The sequence below is a fragment of the Plutella xylostella genome, chromosome 6 (assembly GCF_932276165.1).
Source record: "Plutella xylostella chromosome 6, ilPluXylo3.1, whole genome shotgun sequence".
In the NCBI taxonomy this organism is placed as follows: Eukaryota; Metazoa; Arthropoda; class Insecta; order Lepidoptera; family Plutellidae; genus Plutella; species Plutella xylostella.
This window is the reverse complement of record NC_063986.1, coordinates 5,079,616-5,105,903: the sequence shown is the minus strand read 5'-3', so window position 1 is coordinate 5,105,903 and position 26,288 is coordinate 5,079,616. Positions and strand designations below refer to the sequence as shown.

The following is a 26,288-nucleotide window of genomic DNA, read 5'->3' as shown; positions in this document are numbered from 1 at the left end:
GTTGCTGACGACGAGATTGTTAGATGTTTTTTTACGTTTAACTTTCATGAATACAATACTTACACGTTTTATAAGTAGGTAGGTAAGTACATCATCGGGAAATAAATTTGCATAAATATACATTTTAAATAGAGAATCCTACAAAAGGTGAATGGTTAATTATGGACTGCCGACGTCGGTAATATGGAAACAATCGGAATTAATTCCAAAATAACAATCAAGTTTTACATTTGGCTTACAGGGTAAAAGTCGTGCTTCGGTACTTACACTTTCGGCCAACCTTTTCTTTTTAGATTTAAAAATACGTTTTCTAAGTTACTTAAGTTTAATAGGTAAATTAGGAAGAGTGAGTGCTTCAATAAAAAAAGTGTTTGCTTAAAAGACATAAAGTGAAATTCACTAGAAACCCTTAAAATGGTTGAAATTAGCAAATTTATGACCGACTCTGCAACGGCTACAGTGGGACTTCTGCCATGCAACCAACTTATTCACCCATGGTGTGATAGCTGTCTAACTGCATCATTGGATATGTTGACGCACTGTGTTAAAGGCTCTTATACATTTTTTGCGCCAATACACAGTCTATTTTTTGTAAGTACCTACCTACTTATTCAAACCAAAAATATATACAGGATGCTAGGCGTCATTATCATTTCATTAAGATTTTTTTAAATACCGCTCGATATTGCAACTGCGTAGGTATAATTTAGCAATACATTTTTTCTCTAGTTTCAATAAAACATAATCAATAATATACCATAATTTCAGAGCGCGGTCAAGATAACGAAAAAAAAATTATTACTTTTTTGATAGTGGTACAAATACCAAACCAAATTGCTAATGTAAAACAGTCACTGTACAAAAAATATATCAAAATGTTTGTATAGTTATGGTACCTTATTAGAATTTGGAATAAGGATACGATAAGGACTGCATTATGTAGCCTGGTAAAAAGAGTAGTAACTTGTGGGTTTCAATAATATCGTAACTGATCAATTTAACGCCTAAAAATATGCTAGATATAACATAGTTCGTTATGTTAAAAACCGTGCATCCCATAGTGAAAGTTGTTAACTACTTTCGATATTTTTTTAATTAAGGCGCTATATACCTACGCAGAACTAGCACCGCCAGCACTAGCAGCACTAGCCTACGCAGAACTAACTTCTGTTTGAAAGCGTTTTTCCAAATAACTACCAACCTCCTAATCCCTGGCACCTGGAATGTAGAAGTTGACGAAGGTACCGCCAGAAACGGCCGTCACTAGCGATTCTGCGGAAACAGCTATTATTTATTTAATGAACTTAAGCAACTTCATTTTAGAAATGAAAACTATTTTAGATTTCTAACTATGCACATTAATTTGATGATTCATATATCTTTTTCAATAATTATATAATATAAATATTGCTCCTAAAGGGATCAATATAATTCGGAAACACAAACTCAATAAAAAATAACAAATCAGTTTTAGGCATATTCGCATACTCACTGGTTTAGCATTACCTATTTTGTCTTAGAATAATCATTTTCATCTGGAATATAATCTGTTAACATGAACTGTCACTGTCACATCTCTCCCCATCATCATCATCCATGTTCTGTCAAAAATCCGTGATTTTGATAATGATTTGGTTTGGTGTTGATTTTCATAATTTTATTTCGTTTTCGTACAATGGCAATGTTTAATGTGGACTAGTCAAGTGACCCAACTTTGTTCTTATTTTTGATGCGATATTTTTCTCACTGTCCTTTTGTGTGTTTTTGACTCGGTCGGTGCTAAAACTAGTACTCTTCAATATTATTTTGACTTTTTCACTTCATCACAACAATGGTTGAGGCTAGTAAATATTGGTTTGAAAAGGCCTGTAGTGATAGTAAGTGCCACGAACTAATCCACCCATGGACCTACAAATGCGGGGATGCTACAGTAACGATGTTATTAAGTAACATAAAGGGAAGCTATAAGTTTTATGCCATGGTCTACCTTGTGAGTGTGCTGTTTTTTATTTACTTTCACTTTAAAGTAGGTGTGTAAAATTATGTTTGTAACTCTCAAATCTCTATCTCAAATAAATATACTAACATGAGTATGACATACATTCTTAAATAACTTCATATTTATTTAAATATCTTAAATTATTGAAATAAAAAATTAATACACTTAACTACTTATTTAAGTTAAGTACCTTACTATTTTTTTGTGACCTAGAATAGAGTCACAGCATGACCCTTAAAGCAGTCAACTTTTCACAACTTTAAATTGATGAATATGTATAGAACAACCTTAATGTAAACCATATAACTTTATTTTCATGTAAGTAAATCAAATCCATTAGTGCCTCTAAACTGTAGTTTTCAGTAAAGAGAAAAGAAAACATCTAAAGTTGGTTTATATTATGTTCCCAAAATCTGTTTTTAGGATTCTTATATGGTAATTTAGTAAATGAATGATTACAAGTCACTGAATCAGATCAATAATTTCAGATTCAAATATTGATGAGAGGGAAGAAACTCAGCAAGGAAGACATGATACAGCAATTCAAACTGTACATAAAGTCGGGGATATTTGGACTGACGGTGGGCAGCGCATTTGTCACCCTCAACTGTATATTCAGGTTTGTCATCCTGCTCTGGTTACACCAATTTTTGTAAAACAAAACTGGAATTATATTTGAATGCAGTCCCATAATCTACTTTAGATCAGCTTAATTACCATTGCCATAGTCAGACACAAATTAGAGATACACATAAAATTTCAGCCCTCTTTGGATTGATTAAAATTTGTCTGTACATATTAAATGTGTAGGAAGTTATTCTGAATCAAAAATAATAAAGGATAACATGACTCTTAACACATCAGTTGTAGTGTAAAAAATCATTTCCAGGAAGCTATTCTTCAGCAAGTTCACGTATTACAACACGGTGCTGCTGCCGTGCACCATCAGCGGGCTGGCCGTGTACTTCGAGCCGCCGCACCGGAGGATACTCGTTGTCAACCTGTTTGTTAATTTGGTGAGATTACTTTTAACATTATTATATAATATTTCATTTTATTCACACAGCGGTTTTACTGTATGTATTTTTGTTCAAGAAAACTTGACACGCTGTTCATCCTTTTTAAAACATATCCTATAAACCTATCCATGTGAATTAAATGTACTAATGAATAACAACCCTTTTCCTTGGCGCTTTTTATTGGAATACTAATATTGTGCAGAACAGAAGTTAAAAGATTAACTTTTCATAAAGATACTTTACAACAAAAAGTTATTTTAATTTGCAACAGCTGTATTTAAATTTACGGATTGACGTTAACTAAGGTGAATGCCCGTTACGTATTATTTGCATTCCTATTTGAATACAATTTGAATATGTAGTTCATTTTTGCATACACACACCAAAATGAGACGAAATTCATTGATGAGACATTTACCTCTTGCAGTGCTGTATTTTATGGAATACTAGCTTATCCCATAAGCTTGGCTTCACCTTTCCCATGTGGGAATTCTGGTAGTTATAAAAAGTACCCTATGTGTTAATCAACGATATCACCTCACTACATGCCAAATTTAATTTAAAAAAAACTTGATTTCCTATGTTAGAGTACCTAAAAACATTGATCCATCCATCCATACTTACTCTAGATGAGAGACTGCATTCTAAAGGCTGCGTCAACTCTACAACTTAACATTCATCATGATAACCCAATAAATTATCTCAAAACCACCTGCACCGTCAAATAACGTGAATTGAACCTTATAACTAACCCCATTACCCAGGTATTCGAATACTGGCTCCGCACGCTCGAGATGAAGGGCTGGTTGCGGCGCTCGGCCGGGCGGGAGACGCTCCTCTTCATGCTCGGCAGCGCCAGCTTCTTCTACCTCATGCGGAAGGAGAAGGAGAACCCCAAGCGGACGCCGATATTCTGGTAAATATTAGACGGTTTAAATGCACATTGGACTCATAAAAAAACGGCGATACTCGTAAATGTTATGTAAGGATGTATACAGAAAGAAAGTGAGTGCTTATTTCGGCAAAAGTATGGAACTGACTGATCAGCATCATAATCTAACAGCGAGGAGAATTTCAAAAATGCTATTTATTACCACTTTCTAATGTATAATTTGCAGTTCATAGTTATTATGACAAGACAAAGGTCATGTCGAACGAACATGTTTCATCATCGCCCGTAACTGTAGGAGGTGTCACCATCGAAGTTGTCGATCAGTATCCCTACCTAGGACAAGTGATCCGATTAGGTAAATCCAACTTCGATAAAGAGGTAGCTCGTAGAATCCAACTCGGATGGGCAGCGTTCGGGAAATTACGATACATCTCCACTGAAAACATACCTCAGTGTCTGAAAACAAAAGTTTTCAATCAGTGCGTGTTGCCAGTGATGACTTACGGAGCCGAGACGTGGTGCTTCACCAAAGGGCTTATCCACAAGCTCAGAGTTGCTCAGCGTGCTATGGAAAGGGCTATGTTAGGCGTGTCCCTGCGAGATAGGATTCGCAATTTATGCAGTTCATGAAGAAATCCGCAGGAGAACTAAAGTTACCGACATAGCCAAAAGGATTAGCACGCTGAAGTGGCAATGGGCTGGCCACGTAGCCCGCAGAGCCGACGACCGCTGGAGTACAAAGGTTCTGGAGTGGAGACCCCGTGTCGGCAAACGGCGTGTCGGTCGCCCCCCAACCCGTTGGTCTGATGATCTGCGGAAGGTAGCGGGAAGCCACTGGATGCAGATGGCGGGTGACCGTTCGGGGTGGCGATCGTTAGTAGAGGCCTATGTCCAACAGTGGACTACAGAAGGCTGAGAGAGAGAGAGAGAGTTATTATGATAGAAAATAAAAACTTGGCCTCTCTCAACGAGACCGTCAATAGAACTTATAAATACGATATTAGTTATCGGTTCATACAGTTAAAATTTTCTGAAGGTTGACCTTGATTTTGATACTAGTTATGAAGATTAGCAAACTATAGCTTTGAGCATCATAGTAGAAAGTTTATTTACTTATAAGAAATCTTTGTTTTGATACAAATGTAAAACGTAAGAGAACTGGATTTCTCATTTTGACTGTTGCTCTATTTTTTATAGCAACTGAGATAAAGATAATGGTTGCTATCAGTTCGGTGGCAAAGTCCACGAGTCCACACAAAGCAGGTATAGAAACAATTTGAACTATAAAAAAACAGTAAAATTATTACGTTATTAGGGAGGAACATAGCTGTGGATATTATTAGGTATTAGTATTATACTGAAAGTTTTGCCGAAGATACATATCTGCCTACCCCGCAAGAGACTTACACATTAGTACAATCCTGAGAGTTTTTATTACGGTAGCAAAACTATGCTATCTAACTGCTATGAATGCAATTTAAATAGGTGGTTACATATATAACCTTGCAACGTAAATACTAAGGTTAACAGTAATTTTCCTTATAAACTAGACGGTTATACATGAAAACAATGCAATTCTAGCTAAGTAATTAAATATCATAGAATATAATATTTAATTGCGAAATTTACGATGGTTAGAAAATGCCTTACCTAGATAATACCTAGCTCTCAGGGACGACCGTGAAGCTATACGACGACCCGTACTTCTTAATTTATAAGAAGTACTCAGGAGTAAAATTCGCAGACAAGACTTCGAAGCATTTATGAAGCTGAATACCATGATTAGACTATTTAAGTCCTGAGTTATGAGAGATATAGAACATTATAATCTCTTATGCACAGTAGTAATTGAGCTATGGTATAAAATCATGTAGACAACCAATAGGGAATATGCAAGAGGTTCAAATAAAGGCCAAATATTATTTATAATAAACTTTGATATTTCATAACTACGCCTCCATCAATATTTTTGATTATAATTTATTTTTGAGCAAGTAAATGAAGTTGAAAAGTACAAAAAAACTTCGGTAAATTCTAACTTCAGAGAAACGTCACCCATTTTCTTAGGGCGGATGTGACGTCAAAATTCTTTATATATCAATCTCAGAATAATAACTTCTTTGCGTTTACGGCGGAAGTTAAATAAATGTCAAGTGTAAACAAAGAAATGTTAATGTCACCGAGTGTTTGTGATGCTCGTTGTGATCAGATACGATGGATCACATAAAAATTCTTCCAATAGATCCTAGCCTCCTATAACCTCTCCACTTCTTGTTTGATATGCTTGTTTGTTTGCAAAGTTTAGGACTTTTTATATTTTTTGTTGGTAGTGTATGGGCTGCCACTAGTTGTTCTATTGTAATGAGGCGTAAACAGCCATTCGCTAGTCAACGAGCCACTTCAAATATGCTCCATATTGCAACACAGTAGAATTAAATTTGTATTGTAAGTATTATGACATGAACATGACACAAGTTGCTCTTTCTACTTTTAGGTTATAATGGCAGTCGTTAGTATATTTCAAAAGTTGTTATTATTTTCTAAATTAAGTTATAGAAGAATTCTCGTAATCAGAAGAACTGGACACATTAAATTTATTACGCAGCATGAACGAGTAAACTGTGGCCAGCTACGGAAAAGTTTTTATTATAAATAAAAGATAATATGTATGTTATACGTTATTATTTTTCTAGAATTAAATTCGGGGATAATCATGTAGCATGTGAAAGAAAACATCGTGAGGAAACCTCAATATTTATACACATTTAGATATGTGAACCCACCAATCCGCAGTGGACCAGCGTGGTGGGAAATGGTCCAAGCTTAGGAAGGGGGTTTAGACCTTTGAGATATGCACAATGGTTCCATTCAAGAGAGCCAGGTGCAGGTTTTTACATCCCCACAGATAATAGAATAGAATGACCCACTAACCCTAGCCTCTCGTACTGAAACCCAAAGTTACAGTAAGTACTTACATACAATACAATACAAATATTACTTTACATATATTCATATTGCCATAATAGCGTAATATTGTGTGCAAAGGTCCTCTGGTTTGCGCGCTCCCATTTCAAAAGAGCTACTAGTAGCTATTTACGAGCTCCCATTAGAAAACAGCCACTGGTCACACTTTATTACCATTACAAAACAGCCACTGATCACACTTTATACACTTCCTTTTTCGTTTGTTACCATGACAACAATGGTTTGTTGAAAATACAAAAGTACTCTGTGATTACTTGATTAGGTAAAAAATCTATGCAGAGATGCAGACTGACGGGACTCATTATTCTGAGCTGTGAAATTAAAAGATTATGACGTCACACCAGCCCGCCATCCTGACGGGAATTTCAAAGTGGTCGTGATGGTTGTAATTTTTTAACTTTCTTTAAAATACCTTAAATTACTTATTTTGGCGTTGAATTTTTTTTACTATAATAAAGTGATGTAAAACTATCCAATAAAAGTATTAAAAAAAATTATGCATATTCCCTATTGATAAAGAATAACCTCAATTCCAGGTTCTTCTCTCCGCCCCGTGTCTGCAAAGAAGTCGGCGAGCCAGTGCAAGGCTTCGAGGGGCGCAGCGCCGCCTGCCCGCACTCCGGGCCTTGCGCGCAGTACATCTTGAAGGTAAATATATCATAGAGGACGTCCCACGCTTCGGTGACTTGTGCGTGGCCACTAATGGAGAGCTGGTTTACGCCAATAATTATCGGTTCAGCGGCGGATATGACCAAGAAGATCGTGATGATGGGTCAAAAAGTATAATTATTATGCGAACTTCATCACCAACTGGACTTTATAGTTCGTAATCGTCCACTGCTGGATATAGGCCTCTCCCAAAGAGCGCCACAATAGTCTGTCTAAGGCCATTGTCATTCAGCCACTACCATTATCTTTATAAGGTCGTAAGTCCAGTGGCTGGGAAGGCGCCCAAAAAACCTCAAGTTAATGTGTTACATGCGGTGCTGTGTTTGGCTGCATTGTAACTGATTAGTACTTCCGTCCATGCTTAGGTAGACTCCCAAATAGGATACCTTAATCATCAGTACATAACCCTCTCAAAACATCTTATTTCAGGGAGCAGGCAAGCTGTTTGGAGTGGGCGTGGTGATGACGACATTACGTACTATCCTGCCGCGTATTCTGACGCCGGTCAAGGCAATGAAGGCGATGCGCCTGTCGCACTTGAAGCTGGGACTGTTCTTCGGAGGGTACATCGGGATTTATAGGGTGAGTTGGTGTTTTGTGTGATCTGAATGCAGGTTTGTGTCCCTACAAACAAAAGAGAGAAATATTATTTTGTAAATGTAACAAAGGTTTGTTCATCGTCCACATACCTAACATGCCCTATAATATGTTGTAGGTATTTATCGTAATGCATGAAATACAATACACTTGACGCATATAAGTAATTTACCTCCAACATCGCAACAACGAGTTTAGAACCACGGATCAATACTACTTACACCTCTTATGGGTTTTAATATCGTGCAGGTTTCTTTTTAAACAAGTATTTATTGTTGTACGTGGAATACGCGCGTAGGACGCGGAAGTATGGCGTGCAATCAGACATTAAGAAATCCGCACCCTATTAAAAACACCCTGTCCAATAACCTCAACATTTTTAAACTTATACCCCACAACACGACCCATAATCTCACATTAATCTCCTTCCAGCTAGTAGTATGCCTACTTTGCCGTGCGCACGGCAAAGACAGTGCACTATACGCGCTGCCGGCGGGCTTCCTGGCCGGCACTGCTTTCCGGTTCTCTCCCTCTACGCCCATTGCACTGGCGCCCTTCACTTCCACGCTGCAGGTGAGCAATTAGCTTGTTCTTTAATTAACTTTACGTAGGTACGATGATCATGAAAGAAGAACGAAATGGCGGTTACATAACGGGCGGCACTGAGCGAGCCAATGGCGATTCCTCCCGCGCATCTTCCCAATATAAAAGGGTCTCATGTGCATATATGAGTCATTGTTGGTAAAGGCCAAACACAGTTTTGTTGCGCTCCTTGGAATCGACCGAGTGGCAAGTTTCGCATGAAAATCTACAAAACTCAACCCTTAGCCGTCCCCATGCAAGCTCTACACTCTACTTATTACAACCACGAGCAATGAAAAAATGAAAAAGTTCCAGAGACATATGGAACGGCAATATGTCACTGGAACTTTTTCATTGCTCGCGAGTGTATCATAATTATATATTTTATAAATCATAACAAGCACAACCATTCCCTCCACAGATCCTCTTCAGCTGGCTGTACGCCCGAGGAGTGATCCCCCCTCGCCTGCCTCTAGTGGAGCTGCTGTACTGCGCGTGCCAGGGGCTGCTGTTCCACGCGCGCGTCATGCACGAGGACGCGTGCCCCAAGTACATCGTCAACCTGATGCACACCGTCACGCAGGCCAAGTGAGTGCCATAGACTTGCTATATCGCGATTCGCCGTAAATACGACGCTGTCAACGATGGAACGCGCATTAAACTAGTTTATCTACGTCGATATCGGCGAACCAAAGAAAGCACCGTATTTATGGCGAATCGCGATATACCTAGTAACATTTATCATCGTTGATACTGGACCCGTGTAGCAGATACCGAACCGGAAGCGTCATATTTATGTCGAATCGCGATATAGTGTGTAGATAACGGAACCGTGCAGCGGCGTATTGAACCCAAAGCGCTTTATTTATGGCGAATCGCGATATAGTAGGTTGATACCTGACTCGTGCAGCGGCGAATCGATCCGGAAGCGTCATATTTATAGCGAATCGCGATATAGTGGGTAGATACTGGACCCGTGCAGCGGCGCCTGGACCACGAGTGTCGTCAATGTAGACGCTACTCAGCGACCGCCACTCAGCCGGCTGTACTTGTCTTGCGCGATCCCCCCTCGCCTGCCTCTAGTGGAGCTGCTGTACTACGCGTGCCAGGGGCTGCTGTTCCACGCGCGCGTCATGCACGAGGACGCGTGCCCCAAGTACATCGTCAACCTGATGCACACCGTCACGCAGGCCAAGTGAGTGCCATAGACTTGCTGTATCGCGATTCGCCATAAATACAACGCTGTGAGTGGTGGATGACGTATGAAACTAGTTTATCTACGTCGATACCGGACCCGTGTAGCGGCGCACTGAACCGAAAGCGCTATATTTATGGCGAATCGCGATATAGTAAGTTGATGAATGACTCGTGCAGCGCCAACTAAACCGAAAGCGTCATATTTATGGCGAATCGCGATATAGTAAAATTTATCATCGTAGATACCAGACCCGTGCAGCGGCGACTGGACCATGAGTGTCGTCAATGTAGATGCTACTCAGCGACCGCCACTCAGCTGGCTGTACTTGTCTTGCGCGATCCCCCCTCGCCTGCCTCTAGTGGAGCTGCTGTACTGCGCGTGCCAGGGGCTGCTGTTCCACGCGCGCGTCATGCACGAGGACGCGTGCCCCAAGTACATCGTCAACCTGATGCACACCGTCACGCAGGCCAAGTGGGTGCCGTAGACTTACTATATCGCGATTCGCCATAAATATGACGCTGTGAGTGGTGGATGACGTATTAAACTAGTTTATCTACGTCGATACCGGACCCGTGTAACAGCAAACTAAACCGATAGTCATATTTATGGCGAATCGCGATATAGTAACATTTGTCATCTTTGATACAGGACCCATGTAGCGGATACCAAATCGGAACCGTCATATTTATGGCGAATCGCGTTATAGTGTATAGATAACGGACCCGTGCAGCGGCGACAGAATCATGAGTGTCGTCAGTGTAGATGCTACTCAGCGACCGCCACTCAGCCAGCTGTACTTGTCTTGCGCGATCCCCCCTCGCCTGCCTCTAGTGGAGCTGCTGTACTGCGCGTGCCAGGGGCTGCTGTTCCACGCGCGCGTCATGCACGAGGACGCGTGCCCCAAGTACATCGTCAACCTGATGCACACCGTCACGCAGGCCAAGTGGGTGCCGTAGACTTACTATATCGCGATTCGCCATAAATATGACGCTGTGAGTGGTGGATGACGTATTAAACTAGTTTATCTACGTCGATACCGGACCCGTGTAACAGCAAACTAAACCGATAGTCATATTTATGGCGAATCGCGATATAGTAACATTTGTCATCTTTGATACAGGACCCATGTAGCGGATACCAAATCGGAACCGTCATATTTATGGCGAATCGCGTTATAGTGTATAGATAACGGACCCGTGCAGCGGCGACAGAATCATGAGTGTCGTCAGTGTAGATGCTACTCAGCGACCGCCACTCAGCCGGCTGTACTTGTCTTGCGCGATCCCCCCTCGCCTGCCTCTAGTGGAGCTGCTGTACTGCGCGTGCCAGGGGCTGCTGTTCCACGCGCGCGTCATGCACGAGGACGCGTGCCCCAAGTACATCGTCAACCTGATGCACACCGTCACGCAGGCCAAGTGAGTGCCGAAAACCTACAATGCAATGTGTCAATGAAATGAGGGCTATTCGAGTGTGAAGTTCAAGAGAGTCAATTAGGAACAAAAATTGCTCCCACACTCGGATTAGAAGGGTTTATCTGTACGGGTCCGGTATCGACTTAGATAAACGTCACTATATCGCGAATTGCCATAAATACGACGCTTTTAAGTGGTGGATGGCGACAAGCGAAGTACCTAAGCCCCAGTTTTAATAATTAATAAGGGATTAGTTGTTGACATTTGACACATCTGTCAAGAATTTAATATGGATATGACGTATAATTGATGACATTACAATGTACAGTGCCACAAACTTATCTGTTCCGGTGACAGCTCACGTAAATGTGTAATATTTCTTCATTCTATAAGGTTTTAAGTTTGCCAGTAGTGGTAATTCGCTCTTGTAGTTTCAATAAACCCATCTAATCAATATCAATATATAATTCATTAGTAAATAATGAGATATGGATCAATTTAGTTCGCTCTCACCGGAACAGATAAGTTTGTCGCACTGTAACAGGGGTGTTAATGATCTAACAGACTATGGTGAAACTAGGCATATGTCCTGTAAATAAGGGTTTTTGCACATAAGGTGACTCTTGCTAGAAGGAAGTTGGGCGAGGTGGGGCAATAAATTTTAAACTGTTTTACAAATTTCAGAAACCAATATACCTAAACGTTATTTTTAAAACTTGTAAAGCCGTGAAGTCATTTTCTAAAAACCTGAAAAGCAAACAAACTTCCCGTCGGTTCAGTAAATAATTCCACATTTTGTTTTGGTTTCAGAGCTGACGAAGTCCAAGCAGCTTTCATCCAAAAGGTGCTGCGATGCGTCTGAGCGGGTGTCAACTAGATAAGTGCAATAATTAATAGTAGTTTTCTTAAAATAATGATTATTATCTGCAGTGGTAATCGTAAGTGACTTCCTTATTTAAGTGCAAATCTGTGATTATTATTTTAGCATATCATTATCATGGTACAGGGTTTTGTTGGAAGATACCTATATGTTTAAAAAGGGGATAAGTTATATTTCAGTTAATATCTTCACCAATTATTTTTTGAACAATTTAATTATTTATTTAGTGCAGGTTTTTAAAATTAATAAAATGCGATATCCGTTACGAATAGTTAAGAACAGATAAGTTATGGTATAGGCAATGGGTAGATTAGATTACAGTGTTGCTCCAATATTTTTGTAAACACCGCCTTATAACATAGCATCATATCTATGACAGGACGTCATTGCGATGCGCTATTTGATCACTCCATAACTACGAGTCTTATTATTATTGAATGAAAATCATCGCACAAGCAAACAATAATCCATAATTATAGATCTCTGTATGATAAACATAACAAATGGTGCATACACTTTAACTATTCCAAAATAATATAAGAAATATATTTAGTCAAACGAAAATACAAAACAAGTGCTTTGAATTATGTGTGAGTAATAAGTAATTAATTAAAAATATTATTAAGTCTAGCTTCATTTTATAGTAATGTAATAGATGCAATTAGAAGACCCACTTAATTATAAGCTTTGGTAAATCAACAAAATGTCTACTAATCTACCTCTAACGGTATTTCATTTGAATGGTAGTATGCCAAATGTAAGTTGAATCTTCCAAGTTAATCTTATAATTCTATACTATTCCAGTTTTAATACTTTTACTGTTATGTAATAGAATACCAGTGGTTTGTAGTATAAAACAGAAATTGGCGTAGTACAAAATAAGTAGGACTCTTTAGTAGATCTATGAAAGAAAATGTTAGAAATCGTTCTAATCATTCTTATGATAAAGTTGCCTTGGGATGTAGTGAAAAATTGTATTGTGAAACTTAAGAGTAACAATGTAAAACTCTCTAAGCTTCATATCCCTAGATGAGTGATGGTATAAAAAGATATTGGTATGTAAGTAACTAACCAAAATCCTACTAACCACACAGTAAATTAATATATTATGATTGAAACGGAAATATTGTTATAATTATTATAAGTCTTATAATATTTTTTATAATAAATGATTCTTTACGATATATGCCTTTTTGCTTATTTATAAATTTAATATTCGAAATCCCTACTAATTCATCATCATCATCAGCCAATAATCATCCACTGCTGGACATAGGCTTCTCCCAAGGAGCGCCACAATACTCGGTCGTCCTCATCCAGCCACTACCGGCGACCTGCCTAAGTTCGTCGGTCGTCGTCAGTACTAATTAAAAGGAATACATTACTGTAGTAATTTGTTTAATAAGGAACCTTGGAATGTTACATAAGGATTAACTGGCAATGAAAATATATGTTAGTATGGCAGTATAATAATATGGCATATACTGCTGAACATATAAAAGCATAACGTTTCACCACCAGGGTTTCACTCTCAATCCACCTCCTGAACCCTAGGGCTGCCACTGCCGGGTCCGGCTACCCCATGTAGCTTCATCATAACACTCTGACAGACGGTCTGGGCCTGCTGCAGCCGCCCCTCAAGCGCGCCCCTATCAGCCGTGGGGTTCTGGTCCAGCCACTGCACTTGGTCACGGCATTCAGTCAGCACGGCAGTCTTCTCTGCTTCTGTTAGACGGTCGCCGGCGTTTTCTGCTGCCTGTGGGTAAGATTATATGTTAAAACAAATTCAATGAAAATAGGTGAAGAACATGATAAGACAGTAAAACTTCAGAACTAATTTCTATTTCACAGCTCTCTCAATCTAGGTATACTCGTAAAGTACGAGAATGATGTACCTAGGTACCTACTTACATAAAATCTGTATAACTACCTACAACTACATAAAGCGATTCAATTAATATAGTTTTGAATTGTACCTATGCACGCATGAACGCACGTAAGTAGATGCGTTTTCAGTGTGTTTGATTGTCTTCTACAAACGGCGATACTTACAAGTAAATAAGCAACGTACAAACATGCATTCAACGCATCAAATAACACACCTGCATACACCCATAAACATAGGTCTCCAGCGTATTTCTAACTTCGACCCTCTGCCTGGCCGCCTCATCTTCCGCCCTGAACCGCTCAGCATCAGCCAACATCCGCTCAATATCCTGCTTGCTGAGCCGGCCCTTGTCGTTGGATATGGTGATGTGCTCCGAGCGCCCCGTGCTCCGGTCTTGAGCGCTCACGTTGAGGATACCGTTGGCGTCCACGTCAAAAGTTACCTGGAAGTCAAAGTGTCTTCAGGGATTGGATTTACGGGGAGTGACGCTTTTTGCTAGGGTAGGTATGCGCCCCTGAAAAGGTTTATAGTTATTACATTATACATTACAAAACATAATCCCATTCAGTCAAAGTACTTACTTCAATTTGTGGAACTCCTCTGGGTGCTGGTGGAATACCAGACAGATTGAATGTGCCCAGAAGATTGTTGTCCTTTGTCATTGCTCTTTCTCCTTCGTACACCTAGGAATCGAATAACACACACGTAAACATAGCGCAATAACCAGGTACCTACCTAAATCAGACTTTTCAACGGAGTTACGAGGTACATATGTGTTTACCTGTATTGTGACAGCTGGTTGATTATCGCTATACGTGCTGAATATCTTCCTCTGAGCCGTCGGTATAGTGGAGTTCCTATCCACCAGTTTGGTCATGACTCCTCCAGCAGTCTCGATCCCCAGAGACAGTGGAGTGACATCAACTAGGAGGACATCTTGGATTCTCTCGTCTTTGGAACCGGTGAGGATGGCCGCTTGCACCGCCGCCCCGTAGGCCACCGCTTCGTCAGGATTGATGGACAGGTTTAGGGTTTTGCCGTTGAAGAAATCCTGTAATAAATTTGATAAGTACTTGTAATTATTAATTTAGTAGGTAGGTATGTTGGTATAGTAGGTAGGTATGCAATACAGTACGAATACACCCCTACCTAAAGTAGCGTGACTATCTTGGTCAGAGTAGAGAGAGGGGCATTGGGATTGATGGCAATATAGTTAACTCAGTTTAAAATAGTTGATAATGAATGAGGATTACCTGAAGAAGTCGCTGTATTTTCGGGATCCGCGTGGATCCACCCACCATGACTACGTCGTTTATGTCTCTTATGTTCATTTTGGCATCACTCAAGGCTCTTTCCACAGGGCCAATGGTCTGTCGGAACAAGTCAGCGCATAGTTCCTCGAAGCGAGCTCGCGACAACTTAGAGTAGAAGTCGATGCCATCGTGCAAAGCATCCACCTCTAGACTGGCTTCAGTACTAGACGACAACGTCCTCTTCGCACGCTCACAAGCTGTTCTTAACCGCCTCAGTGCCTTAGGATTCTCTTTTAAATTCCTTTTATACTTTCTCTCGAATTCTGTAGCGAAAAAATCCACCATTCTGCCATCAAAGTCTTCTCCGCCCAAATGAGTATCGCCCGAGGTAGACTTCACTTCAAACAGGGATCCTTCGGCAATCTGTAATATTGATACATCGAAGGTTCCTCCTCCGAGGTCGAAGATTAAGACGTTCTTTTCTCCGGTGAGGTTTTTGTCGAGGCCGTAGGCGAGCGCGGCGGCCGTGGGCTCGTTGATGATACGGAGCACGTTGAGGGCCGCGATGGCGCCCGCGTCCTTGGTCGCTTGACGCTGAGAATCGTTGAAGTACGCGGGCACGGTTATAACTGCATCCTTCACCGTCCCTCCTAAATACACCTCGGCTATTTCTTTCATTTTCGAAAGGACCATAGAGGAAATTTCTTCCGGCGAGAATGTTTTCGTTTCCTTTTTGTACTGGACGGAGATTTTGGGTTTCCCGCCCTCAGATATTACCCGGAACGGCCAGTTTTTTATGTCTTGTTGCACTTTAGTATCGTCAAATCGTCGGCCTATGAGGCGTTTCGCATCAAATACTGTGTTTCTAGGGTTAATTGCAGCCTGAAAATCATCAGAGGTGTAGTGGTTAGTAAACTAAAGCGCTGGACTTTACAGGTATTATTTTGTTTACAGACCAAAGTTTGAGGCAGTGTAGTAATACAGTAAAATTATACTAACCACACAAAGCGTGAGTGAGTAATGGTAATTGTGTTGTGTAACTATGTTTGTTATATTGTGTGTATAAATTAAATGAATGGGAAAACGTCGCATTCAACCCCTCCATTCCAGTTTATTCATTTGATACATGAATAAGCTGGACGTTAAAATAATTTAACTGTAGGCAATGTGATGTGACCCACATACCTACAGTAATTATTTGGACACACACCGCAAAATAATTATGTTCGAGCTTTTAAAACAAAAGGATCGGAAAAATTCAGTTATCTTTGAATACAATTGGGATGGTGCCGTATATTTATTATTTTAAACTCTTTGTTTATCGAGATTTATATTAGCCCTACTTATTGCCAATGATTTATTTTAGGCAGGTACCTACGTGTTGAACTTGGAGCTTTAGTAGGTATAAATTTACTCTATTTCTCTTTTTACCCGACTGCCGAAGGAGGAGGGTAATGTTTTTCGATTGTATGTATGTATGTATGTCTGTTTCTTTGTTCCCTCCTGTAGCCTAAACGGCTTGATAGATATTGATGTATGAGGTATCGTTAGAAGCGTATTGATTGCGCGATGGTTATAGGCTATGCGACGTTACATTATAATGTATATAGCGCCCTCTAGAAGCCATAAAGTGATGATCGAAAAAAAATATTTTTCCAACTATGCCGTGTAGGGTATCAAATGAAAGGGCTTGTGAAGCACATTACAAAAATATGCATATTGTAGGTATTTAAATGACAAAACCAAAATTATTGAAATAAAAAATGTTCATAAAATAAAACCCGACTACTGACATAAAATTTCATAAAATAAAAATAACTAAAAAGTTACAAATAAAAAAACATAATTAAAAACTAACAAAAAAACCCGACTACACATTAAAAAGATGAAAACAAGCCCCAATGTTAATGGAAAGTATCGCAGGCGGGGACCAACTTGACCGCCACACAAAGTACCTAAGTAACATTCAGCTAAATGGTGAACCCTCTCCTGGTCCCCGCCTGCGATACTTTATTAACATTGGGGCTTATTTTCATCTTTTTAATGTTTATAATTATGTTTTTTTATCACCTCTAAAGTTTCGCCTACACTTTAACTTTTTTCACCAATTTATATCATTTACATATAAATTGGTGAAAAAAGTTCACGACTGTAATCTCCGAAAAAGGGTAGTCAGAGGTGACTCCCGAACGTGCCACCCTCTGTACCTACATTTGTACTCACGTAGGTCGCGAGCCGTATCGCCGTTTTAGGTAAGTATATCATATAGGTAAGATTCACAATATAGGTAAGTACCAAGACTATATAAGTATAGTAACCTACCTGGTTCTTAGCAGCGTCGCCCACCAGCCTCTCAGTGTCAGTGAAGGCGACGTACGATGGCGTGGTCCGGTTGCCCTGCTCGTTGGCGATGATCTCCGCCCGCCCTGCGCTGAAGACGCCGACGCAGGAGTACGTCGTGCCCAGGTCTATGCCCACTGCCCGCGACATTGTGTGTGATAGCTGGAATTACAAAGACGATGAGTCTTCATCATTACCCCTCTAGTGGGTACTGTTGGGTATATAAGGTCCTTTTGTGTACGCCAATCGTGTGCAGGTTTATTCCACTGTTTCCTCGCAACCATGATGTCATGATGTGACCTGTAAAAGGCTACCTCTCTCTAAATGTCTTTGTGGGTAAATCTGGGTGTGTAAATCTGGGTTAAATCTGTGGAACGCTGGTTCCACAGATTTAACCCAGATTTACACACACCACGCACCGTACTAGCTGCTTCTCCGTAAAGGGCTAGGGGAAGGAAGGCGTACACTGCTGGAGACGGCTCATTAATTAATATTTAATATGAAAACTTTTAGAGGAAATGCGCCGGCAAATTTATAAACACTTGAAAGTCTTTTACCTGAAAAGTTTATTGCTGAAACATTGCAGCAACCTGTGGCTGCTGTGGTTGGTTGGTGGGTTGTTATAAGATTTCTGTGATTTGAAATTTAGGACTCCGGTTTTGGTTATATTTTCGTATTATTAAATAAAGTTTCCTGTAACATAATAATGTATTAAGTACGAACACATAAGCTTTAGCTAATAGTATAATATCATGCAATACAAGTTGAATCTCGTTATTAAAACTGTAAATATTACTTAAATAAATAGAAAAAACTTACATTTTGTTACTACCCCATGACAGAATAATATTCTAGTCCATAGAGAAAAGAACACTACGTTTTATTCTAGTCATAGGTATCATTTATGGTATAGGCCATATAACAGCTGTTATCCATCATCCATGTTTATGACAAGTCAGTGTCAGCGCCGCCCAGATTTCCTCAAAATTAAAAACAGCCAGCAGTATTTCCTCACAAACCTCTTAGCTCGCCTCTTTAGTAAACTTTTGCGAAAATAATTAATTGCGAATAAAACTTTTGTTTTCTTGAACACTTCACGGCTTTTATTACGCGGTGCGAGTTTGCAAAGTATTTATTCAGTTATGAAAAGATAGCATATAGACAAAGAGAGAGAAAATGTTTATATCCTAACTTGTTAATAATATTATAACCGAACAAAATGGCTTTATAATTGAAAGTAACGTGTTTAAATCTTATCGCTTGCCCTTCTTCTTCTTCTTATTGAAGTCCGGGGGGTGGAACCCTCTGGCCTGCAACAATTCTTGCACATTATGACACGCGTAGTACACATTATCCATTGCTGCTTCTGTGAGCATGTCCACATTGCACCTTCCTTTAGACTTCCCTTTCTTCTTCCCCCCTCCTCCGCCTCCGCCCCCTTTTTTACCCTTCTTCTTGTCCCCATCATCTTTTTCCTTTTTCTCCTTTTTCTTGCCTTTGCCTTTGCCAGCCATTTTTAGCACACATACGCGTATAAGTGTTTTTGTTGGTCACCGTAGTATCAGTTATAGGTTGTGCTGTGCACAATTATGCATATGCCTTCTGTTTTTGTTGGTAACCTTAGTGACAGTCTTATAGAGTATGCTGCTTAGTTACAGCATCGATTAAACAATCGTGAACATAGCATTTTAACAGTTTACATATTTTTGATATGAGTTCATCCAAATTCTACTCATTTACATAATACCTACTATAAAAAGAAAGTAACAAAAGTATTACCTACGTATTCGTAATCACCAACAAACCATTACTTGCAAAAACATAATTTAATAAATTAAAAATGCATAATATAGTATCACGATTTAAATTAATTAACAAAATTAGGTATTGTACAATGTACATGTACAGGATGATCACTTGAGGTTATACAGGGGGTCCTTCACGATGTGTTCCACTTCCTTCCGGTGCAGGAACCCGGTGCCCACCGCCGGCGCCGCAGACTCCGCCCGCCCGGAGTATATTATCTGAAAAATAATAAGTAGTATATCATTTACTTAAATATTAGGTAACTAGAGTCACTGGTGGTAGACAGAGTATTCGCACAATTGTTCAGTCGAATTAACGTTTATCGAACATTATGACTGTCGAAGTTAAGTTGACCCAGTGTCGCTCGTAAGAAATATTGGAAAGAGAGCTTATTTCTGCTAACGTACTGTTATGTCCGCACAGTAAAATGCAAACACCGCATTACGCGCATTCAATCATTTCGCAATTTTAATAACTAAGTACATACTTAGGTCACGTTTTAAATTTAGTTCCGAGTCGCGCGTCGTCGGTGTTGAAGCTAAAGCTAATTATTGTGAATAGTGTTAAGTGAAATTCATAAATAAACTGGTGAAGTTACAAAAGGAATTTTCACTGAAGAGACTCCCGCTGCACGCCGCACAACAGTGGTGTCAGAAGTGGGATCCTCTGGAAGAACTATATTCGTATAGTAGAGGATCTTAAACGAGCCGCCTGCAGCCCTTTGGTCTCCTGGGTCGACGATCAGTCTCCGCTCAAGTAGCGTGAGCCCGCACCTGCCGCACTGTTCCCATACTCCGGTCGACGGTCAGTCTCCGCCCTGCGCGAGCCCGCACCACCTTCGCTTCATCATCAGCTGTTCTCCTGATCGACGGTCAGTCTCCGCTGTATAGCCGGAGCCCGCGTCACGCGCCGAACATCTTCGAGTCATCACTGTACTACGGGGTCACTCTCCACGTGAGTGAGTCGTCATAGACCTCCTGGGTCTCACGGTCTCGCCCATTGTTCCAGAGCCATGCTTCGTGTCCTGCTGGTCTTCGGTCTGTGAGTGATCTTATCAATATCTATTCCCAAATTTTAAAGTGAATCTAAAGGCCTCTAAATCAAGTGCAGTGTTTCAAATAAGTGTTCACAACTCCAACTCGCGGAACTCAATTATTCTAGTTCCTCTGATCCCTCTGATTCTTACTTTCCAATTCCACTGTATCTTACTGTTTACTTTAATAATTTTATTCTCTGTGTTCATTTATATAGCTTATGAAGAGCATTAAGTCAGAGTTTCAGATTAAGACCAAATCTGAAGAGCAAACAGATTCCGAATACGAATCCACTGAATCTGATAAATCTCAATTATCCGATTGTTACCCAAAAATGACTGATAAAATTACCCTCAATGTCCTCACCAAATTCATAAAGCCTTACAATGGTGATACAGCCACACTCCCAGCCTTTCTTACTAATTGCGAAAATGCCATATCTCTTGCTTCTCAAGAACAACAAACTTTTCTTTTTAAATTTATTATATCACAATTAGAAGGAAAAGCTCAAGTTGCATGCTCCCTTAAATCTTTTGAAGAGTGGAGTGAATTAAAAACTTTTCTTAAAAGTACTTTTGGCGAAAGAAAACATGAATCTCATCTCTTAATCGATGTTCAGACTTGTAAGCAGCATCCATCAGAATCAATTTCCCAATATGTACTTAGATTTGAGTCATGTCTAACCCGTTTACAGGCTGAAACCCAATTTACTTGTGAAGACAAGTCTGAGTTGAAAGGAAGAATAGCAACCACGGAAAGAGTTGCCCTAAATGCATTTATGTTAGGTATAAATTCCAACATTGCTTTTATTGTTAGATGCCGTAACCCGAAAAATCTTAGCGAAGCGATCACGCATGCCCTGGAAGAAGAGAAACTTCATAACTTGAGTAAAATTTCATTTAAATCCGCAAAAGAATGTACCATCTGTCATAAAAAGGGTCATAACAACTCTGAATGTTACCGAGTTAAAAACAATCAAGGTCACAGGTCATTTCATATAAACGCGCCGTCGCCGTCATCATCAAGGAATATTCCAGTAAATCAAAATACCAATTTTAATTCTAATAATATTATAAAGTCATGCCGATATTGCAAAAACATGGGTCATACCATCGACGAATGTCGCAAACGGAAATATAACATGCAACGACGCGAAAACACAAACTATGCGCAACGTGATCATAACCCGCCTCGTGTAAATTCAAGTTCAATCAACTTTTGCGACGCCAATAATGTATCTGGGTCAAACGATAATAATTTAAACTAAAAAAGATTTCGGTTTCGTGTCTGCTGGAATCTCAAACCCAAAATGGCACAAAAATTACTAACCCTTCGAAATCCACTGACTCAATCCTATCTTCATCTCAGCCAAAGATGCTGAGTCCTACTAACTCAAACTCATCTCAGCCAAATATGCTGAGTCACACTAACTCAAACACATCTCAGTCCCCGCAACTGAGTCCTACTAAATTTCTTATATCTCAGCCAAAGATGCTGAGTCATGCAAACTCAAACACATCTCAGTCCCCGCAACTGAGTCCTACTAAATTTCTTACATCCCAGCCAAAAATGCTGAGTCATGCAAACTCAAACACATCTCAGTCCCCGCAACTGAGTCCTACCACATCTCTTACATCTCAGCAGAAGATACTGAGTCATTCTATGCCAAATACATCTCAGTCAAAGATGCTGAGTCCTACAAATATAAACTCATCTCAGTCCCCGCAGCTGAGTCATACTACATCCAATACATCTCAACCAGAGAAGTTGAGTCGTTATAACTCAAATTCATCTCAGCCACAACAGCTGAGTTCTTCTATACCTACTACATCGCAAAACTACACGGTTAATGACAAAAATGGTGAAAAACCGTGCTATCAAATTAATTCATTAAATAAAAAGATATCACTACCACATGTATATCTAAAAACAACTCACACTGACGAGAAACTTTGTTTCTTAATAGATACGGGTGCAAATGTCTCTCTCGTAAAACATGCACGCCTACAAAAACCGCCACCGATTGATGGCAGCGTTATCCATATAAAAGGGATAAATAGCTCTGAAAATTACAGCGAAACTTTAGGCTCATTACAATTACACATCGAGCACCCATTTTCAAATAATACTACATTATCATTTGATTACAAGTTTCACGCTGTCCTGAGTGACATCAACCTGGACTGTGATGGCATAATAGGCAACGATCTATTGCAGTCATTAGATGCAGATGTTCAATATTCAACTAACACTCTTCTCATACAAGGTTATTCTTTGCCCATTCATTTCACTCAACCCGTGTACATAATACCTTCTCGATCTATAGCCATTGTTGAATGCGCCGTATCGAATGACGAGTCGGAGCTATCAAACTGCAAGGTAGCGCTTATCGTGGATCACACTGTTTCTGAAGGAGTCTATGTTTCTAATTGCTTAGCAACATTAAAATCTAATAAACGAGTTAATGTTTCTATTTTAAATACTACAGAATCTGATGTCAAAATCATAGACTACCGAGTTCATTTAACCCCAATCGATTTCAATTTGGAAGATGCTGAATCCACTTCCGAATCAATAAATAAAATTACACTTTCTAACTCCAGTCGATCTCAACAAGTTCTCAATAATATACGAACTTCTCATTTAAACGAACAAGAAAAGAAAGCATTATTAAATTGCTGTTCTGAATTTACAGATATATTTTATTTGGAAGGTGAACCCTTATCGTATACTTCTGCTATAAAACATTCTATAAATACGGGTGATTCACCTCCCATTCACGTCAAATCCTATCGCTTCCCCGAGTGCCATAAGGAGGAAGTTGGCAAGCAGATTCAAAAGATGCTTGACCAGAATATTATCATCCCTTCAAATTCACCATGGAGTGCCCCAGTCTGGGTAGTGCCCAAAAAGTTAGACGCCTCTGGAAAACGAAAATGGAGAGTTGTCATAGACTATAGAAAATTGAATGACGTCACTGTATCAGAAGTTTATCCGCTTCCACTTATTAATGACATTCTCGATCAGTTGGGTCATTCCAAATATTTTAGCACCTTGGATCTCGCGAGTGGGTTCCATCAGATAGCTATGGACCCTCAAGATGCTGACAAAACTGGATTCTCCGTAATCACAAACGGAAGCACTTCCGGACACTATCAATTCACTAGGATGCCCTTCGGACTCAAAAATGCTCCTTCTACATTCCAAAGATTAATGAATACCGCTCTTTCTGGACTTCAAGGTCTCCACTGTCTCGTATTCCTTGATGACGTCATCATTTATTCACATGACCTTGAATCCCACATTCAAAAACTAAACCTTGTCTTCGACAAACTTCGTCATTTTAATTTAAAACTTCAACCAGACAAATGCGAATTTCTCCGACGTGAAGTCGCATACCTAGGCCACGTCATCACTGATAAAGGTGTTTCCCCAAATCCCGAAAAAGTGAAAGCTGTCTCCGAATTTCCAGTACCAAAAAATCCCAAGGACGTGAAATCCTTTCTCGGACTCGCTGGTTATTACCGTCGCTTTATTGAAAACTTTTCGAAAATAACAAAGCCTCTCACGTCACTTTTAAAGAAGGACGCATGCTTTCATTGGTCCCAAGAGCAACAAGAAGCTTTCAATTTATTAAAAGATAAACTAACTTCCGCACCTTTGCTTCAATATCCCAACTTCGAAATTCCTTTTGTTCTCACTACAGACGCCTCTAACTACGCTGTTAGTGCAATTTTATCTCAAGGAGATATAGGTAAAGATAAACCTATCGCATACGCCTCAAGAACACTCAACAAACAAGAAGGTAACTACTCTACAACGGAAAAAGAGTTATTAGCTATTATTTTCGGTGTAAACAACTTTCGACCCTATCTCTATGGGCGAAAATTTAAAATCGTAACAGATCACAAACCATTAATATGGTTATTTAACGTTAAAGACCCTGGCAGCCGACTTGTTCGATGGCGCCTTAAATTAGAAGAATACGACTATGAGATAGTCTATAAACAAGGCAGATTGAACTCTAATGCAGATACTTTATCGCGATATCCAGTATGTGTTCTAAATCAAAATCTTAACGAAACTACATATGAAACATATCTTAAATTACAATTTACAAAATCAAATTCAAATAACACCACCATCGAAGAACATTCAGAAAGATTACTTACATCTAAATATAAATTAATTGCATGTCCGACGTCTCTAGATTTTGACTACTCTATGCCTCATTGTTATGAAATACTATCCGACTTAGAGAAAGCCGATGAGCTGTTATCAGCTGAGCGCGAAGTACCGTCCGTGCAAAGTGTGCAATCTAATAATAGAACATACTATTTATTGTATACAAAGGTACATCATTACGATGAAACTAATTACAAAACAATTTACGAACTTTTAACGAAATTACGTGATAAAATTCTGAAGGAAAATCAAACCGAAACCGATCTTGCTATTTCTGATTTTACAGAGCCTTTCACAAAGTTGGCATACACAAAAATCTATAATATGATATCCTATATATTTCACAATACCAACATTACTATTCATGTTTATAAAAACCAATTAATATATCCAACCCCAGCTGAAGTTCCAAAAATCTTAAGTGAAAATCACGGTACCCCAATCGCTGGACATCCCGGAATAAAAAGAATGTTTAACAGAATTAAATCTGCATATTACTGGAAAACTATGCGGACTGATATCGAAAACTTCGTTAAAAACTGCAAACTTTGCCAAATAAATAAACCTTTAAGGTCGAAAAATAAAGCCCCAATGGAAATCACATCCTCAAGTACCAAGCCGTTTGAGAGAATCGCTCTCGATTTTGTTGGACCTCTACCGGAATCCGGTCCTGAAAAGTTCCGTTTCATACTCACCTTACAAGACGATCTTACGAAATTTTCAACCGTCTATCCATTGGCCTCCTCCACTAGCGAAGATGTTGCAAGAAGCCTAATACACTTTATGTCACTGTTCGGTTTTCCAAAATCCGTCCTTACAGATTTAGGAACTAGCTTCACATCCGAACTTTTCCGACAAGTAACTGAAATTTGCAAAATTAAATCTCTCTTCACAACTCCTTACCATCCCCAAACAAACGGTGCGCTAGAACGCAGCCATGCTACGCTAAAAGAGTATTTAAAGTCATTCGTCAATGACAATCATGATGATTGGCATTGCTACCTATTTACAGCCATCCTAGCATATAATACAACCCCACACACTACTACTCAATACACTCCCTACGAGTTGTTATACGGCTACAAACCGTCTATTCCAAGTTCGCTTTATGAGACAACATCAAACACTACATATCATGAGTATATACGCGCTTTACAATATAGAATGCGATTTTGCCGTCAAAAAGCTCTCGAAAACATAATACTAAGCAAAGAAAATTCCAAAAAACAATACGATAAAACAAGCAGCCGCGTCACCTATAAAACAGGCGATTTAGTTTACGTTAAACATCATCATCGCCTTCGAAAAGCCTTATCTCCCGTGTGGAAAGGACCTTACAAAATTATAAAAATGAACGGAAACTATAATGTAACTTTGCTAATAGGTAGAAAACATATCAAATACCATGTAAATGAGATAAAACCAGCACATCCTTAGTTGCCCCAACTAAGTTTAACTTGTATAAAAACATCCCTTTACCAACCCCTCATGGTCAATCTGAACCGCTGACCTTTGCTCTGATATGTCCTAGTAAGAATTATTTAGCTAT

The 26,288-nt window shown here is 39.5% G+C and overlaps 4 protein-coding genes across 5 annotated transcripts in view; 1 reads left to right on the top strand and 3 right to left on the bottom strand.

The window, feature by feature from the left end:
* Positions 1 to 259: 259 nt before the first annotated feature.
* Positions 260 to 12,609, top strand: LOC105382047 (transmembrane protein 135). 2 transcript variants are annotated; one of them, XM_048621737.1, is made up of 9 exons: positions 260 to 591; positions 2,488 to 2,618; positions 2,889 to 3,015; positions 3,783 to 3,934; positions 7,432 to 7,543; positions 7,994 to 8,146; positions 8,594 to 8,734; positions 9,165 to 9,331; positions 12,164 to 12,609. In XM_048621737.1, the coding sequence occupies exons 1-9, from the start codon at positions 415 to 417 to the stop codon at positions 12,213 to 12,215; spliced, it is 1,212 nt and encodes a 403-aa protein (XP_048477694.1). In that variant the 5' UTR covers positions 260 to 414; the 3' UTR covers positions 12,216 to 12,609. The 2 variants fall into 2 exon arrangements, with proteins under 2 accessions (XP_048477694.1, XP_048477695.1); XM_048621738.1 differs by lacking the exon at positions 260 to 591 and adding an exon at positions 1,609 to 1,990 and having other exon boundaries at positions 12,164 to 12,601.
* A 1,140-nt stretch (positions 12,610 to 13,749) lies between these two features.
* Positions 13,750 to 18,396, bottom strand: LOC105382074 (heat shock protein 68). The gene is made up of 7 exons (XM_038119641.2): positions 18,272 to 18,396; positions 17,697 to 17,876; positions 15,375 to 16,256; positions 14,903 to 15,172; positions 14,703 to 14,804; positions 14,336 to 14,563; positions 13,750 to 13,989 (listed from the first exon to the last, which is right to left on the bottom strand). The coding sequence occupies exons 2-7, from the start codon at positions 17,862 to 17,864 to the stop codon at positions 13,765 to 13,767; spliced, it is 1,875 nt and encodes a 624-aa protein (XP_037975569.2). The 5' UTR covers positions 17,865 to 17,876; positions 18,272 to 18,396; the 3' UTR covers positions 13,750 to 13,764.
* A 227-nt stretch (positions 18,397 to 18,623) lies between these two features.
* Positions 18,624 to 19,228, bottom strand: LOC105382077 (small lysine-rich protein 1). Its single transcript, XM_011551901.3, has one exon. The coding sequence runs from the start codon at positions 19,226 to 19,228 to the stop codon at positions 18,968 to 18,970; it is 261 nt and encodes an 86-aa protein (XP_011550203.2). The 3' UTR covers positions 18,624 to 18,967.
* Positions 19,229 to 19,521: 293 nt separating this feature from the next.
* The window catches only part of LOC105382046 (probable 2-oxoglutarate dehydrogenase E1 component DHKTD1 homolog, mitochondrial), a 44,058-nt gene continuing 37,291 nt past the window's right edge, over positions 19,522 to 26,288 (bottom strand). The window contains exon 20 of the mRNA XM_048621597.1: positions 19,522 to 19,738. Within this exon, the coding sequence (XP_048477554.1) occupies positions 19,628 to 19,738 (111 nt within the window). The 3' untranslated portion in view covers positions 19,522 to 19,627. The remainder of the gene's footprint in view (positions 19,739 to 26,288) is intronic.

Coding starts and splice junctions, on each gene's coding strand:
- LOC105382077 (XM_011551901.3), bottom strand. CDS start 19,228: ATGGCTGGCAAAGGCAAAGGCAAGAAAAAGGAGAAAAAGGAAAAAGAT.
- LOC105382074 (XM_038119641.2), bottom strand. CDS start 17,864: ATGTCGCGGGCAGTGGGCATAGACCTGGGCACGACGTACTCCTGCGTC. Junction 16,257..17,696: donor GCGACGCTGCTAAGAACCAG/GTAGGTTACTAT, acceptor GATGATTTTCAG/GCTGCAATTAACCCTAGAAA. Junction 14,805..14,902: donor AACCAGCTGTCACAATACAG/GTAAACACATAT, acceptor TTCGATTCCTAG/GTGTACGAAGGAGAAAGAGC.
- LOC105382047 (XM_048621737.1), top strand. CDS start 415: ATGGTTGAAATTAGCAAATTTATGACCGACTCTGCAACGGCTACAGTG. Junction 592..2,487: donor CAATACACAGTCTATTTTTT/GTAAGTACCTAC, acceptor CAATAATTTCAG/ATTCAAATATTGATGAGAGG. Junction 8,147..8,593: donor GGTACATCGGGATTTATAGG/GTGAGTTGGTGT, acceptor ATCTCCTTCCAG/CTAGTAGTATGCCTACTTTG.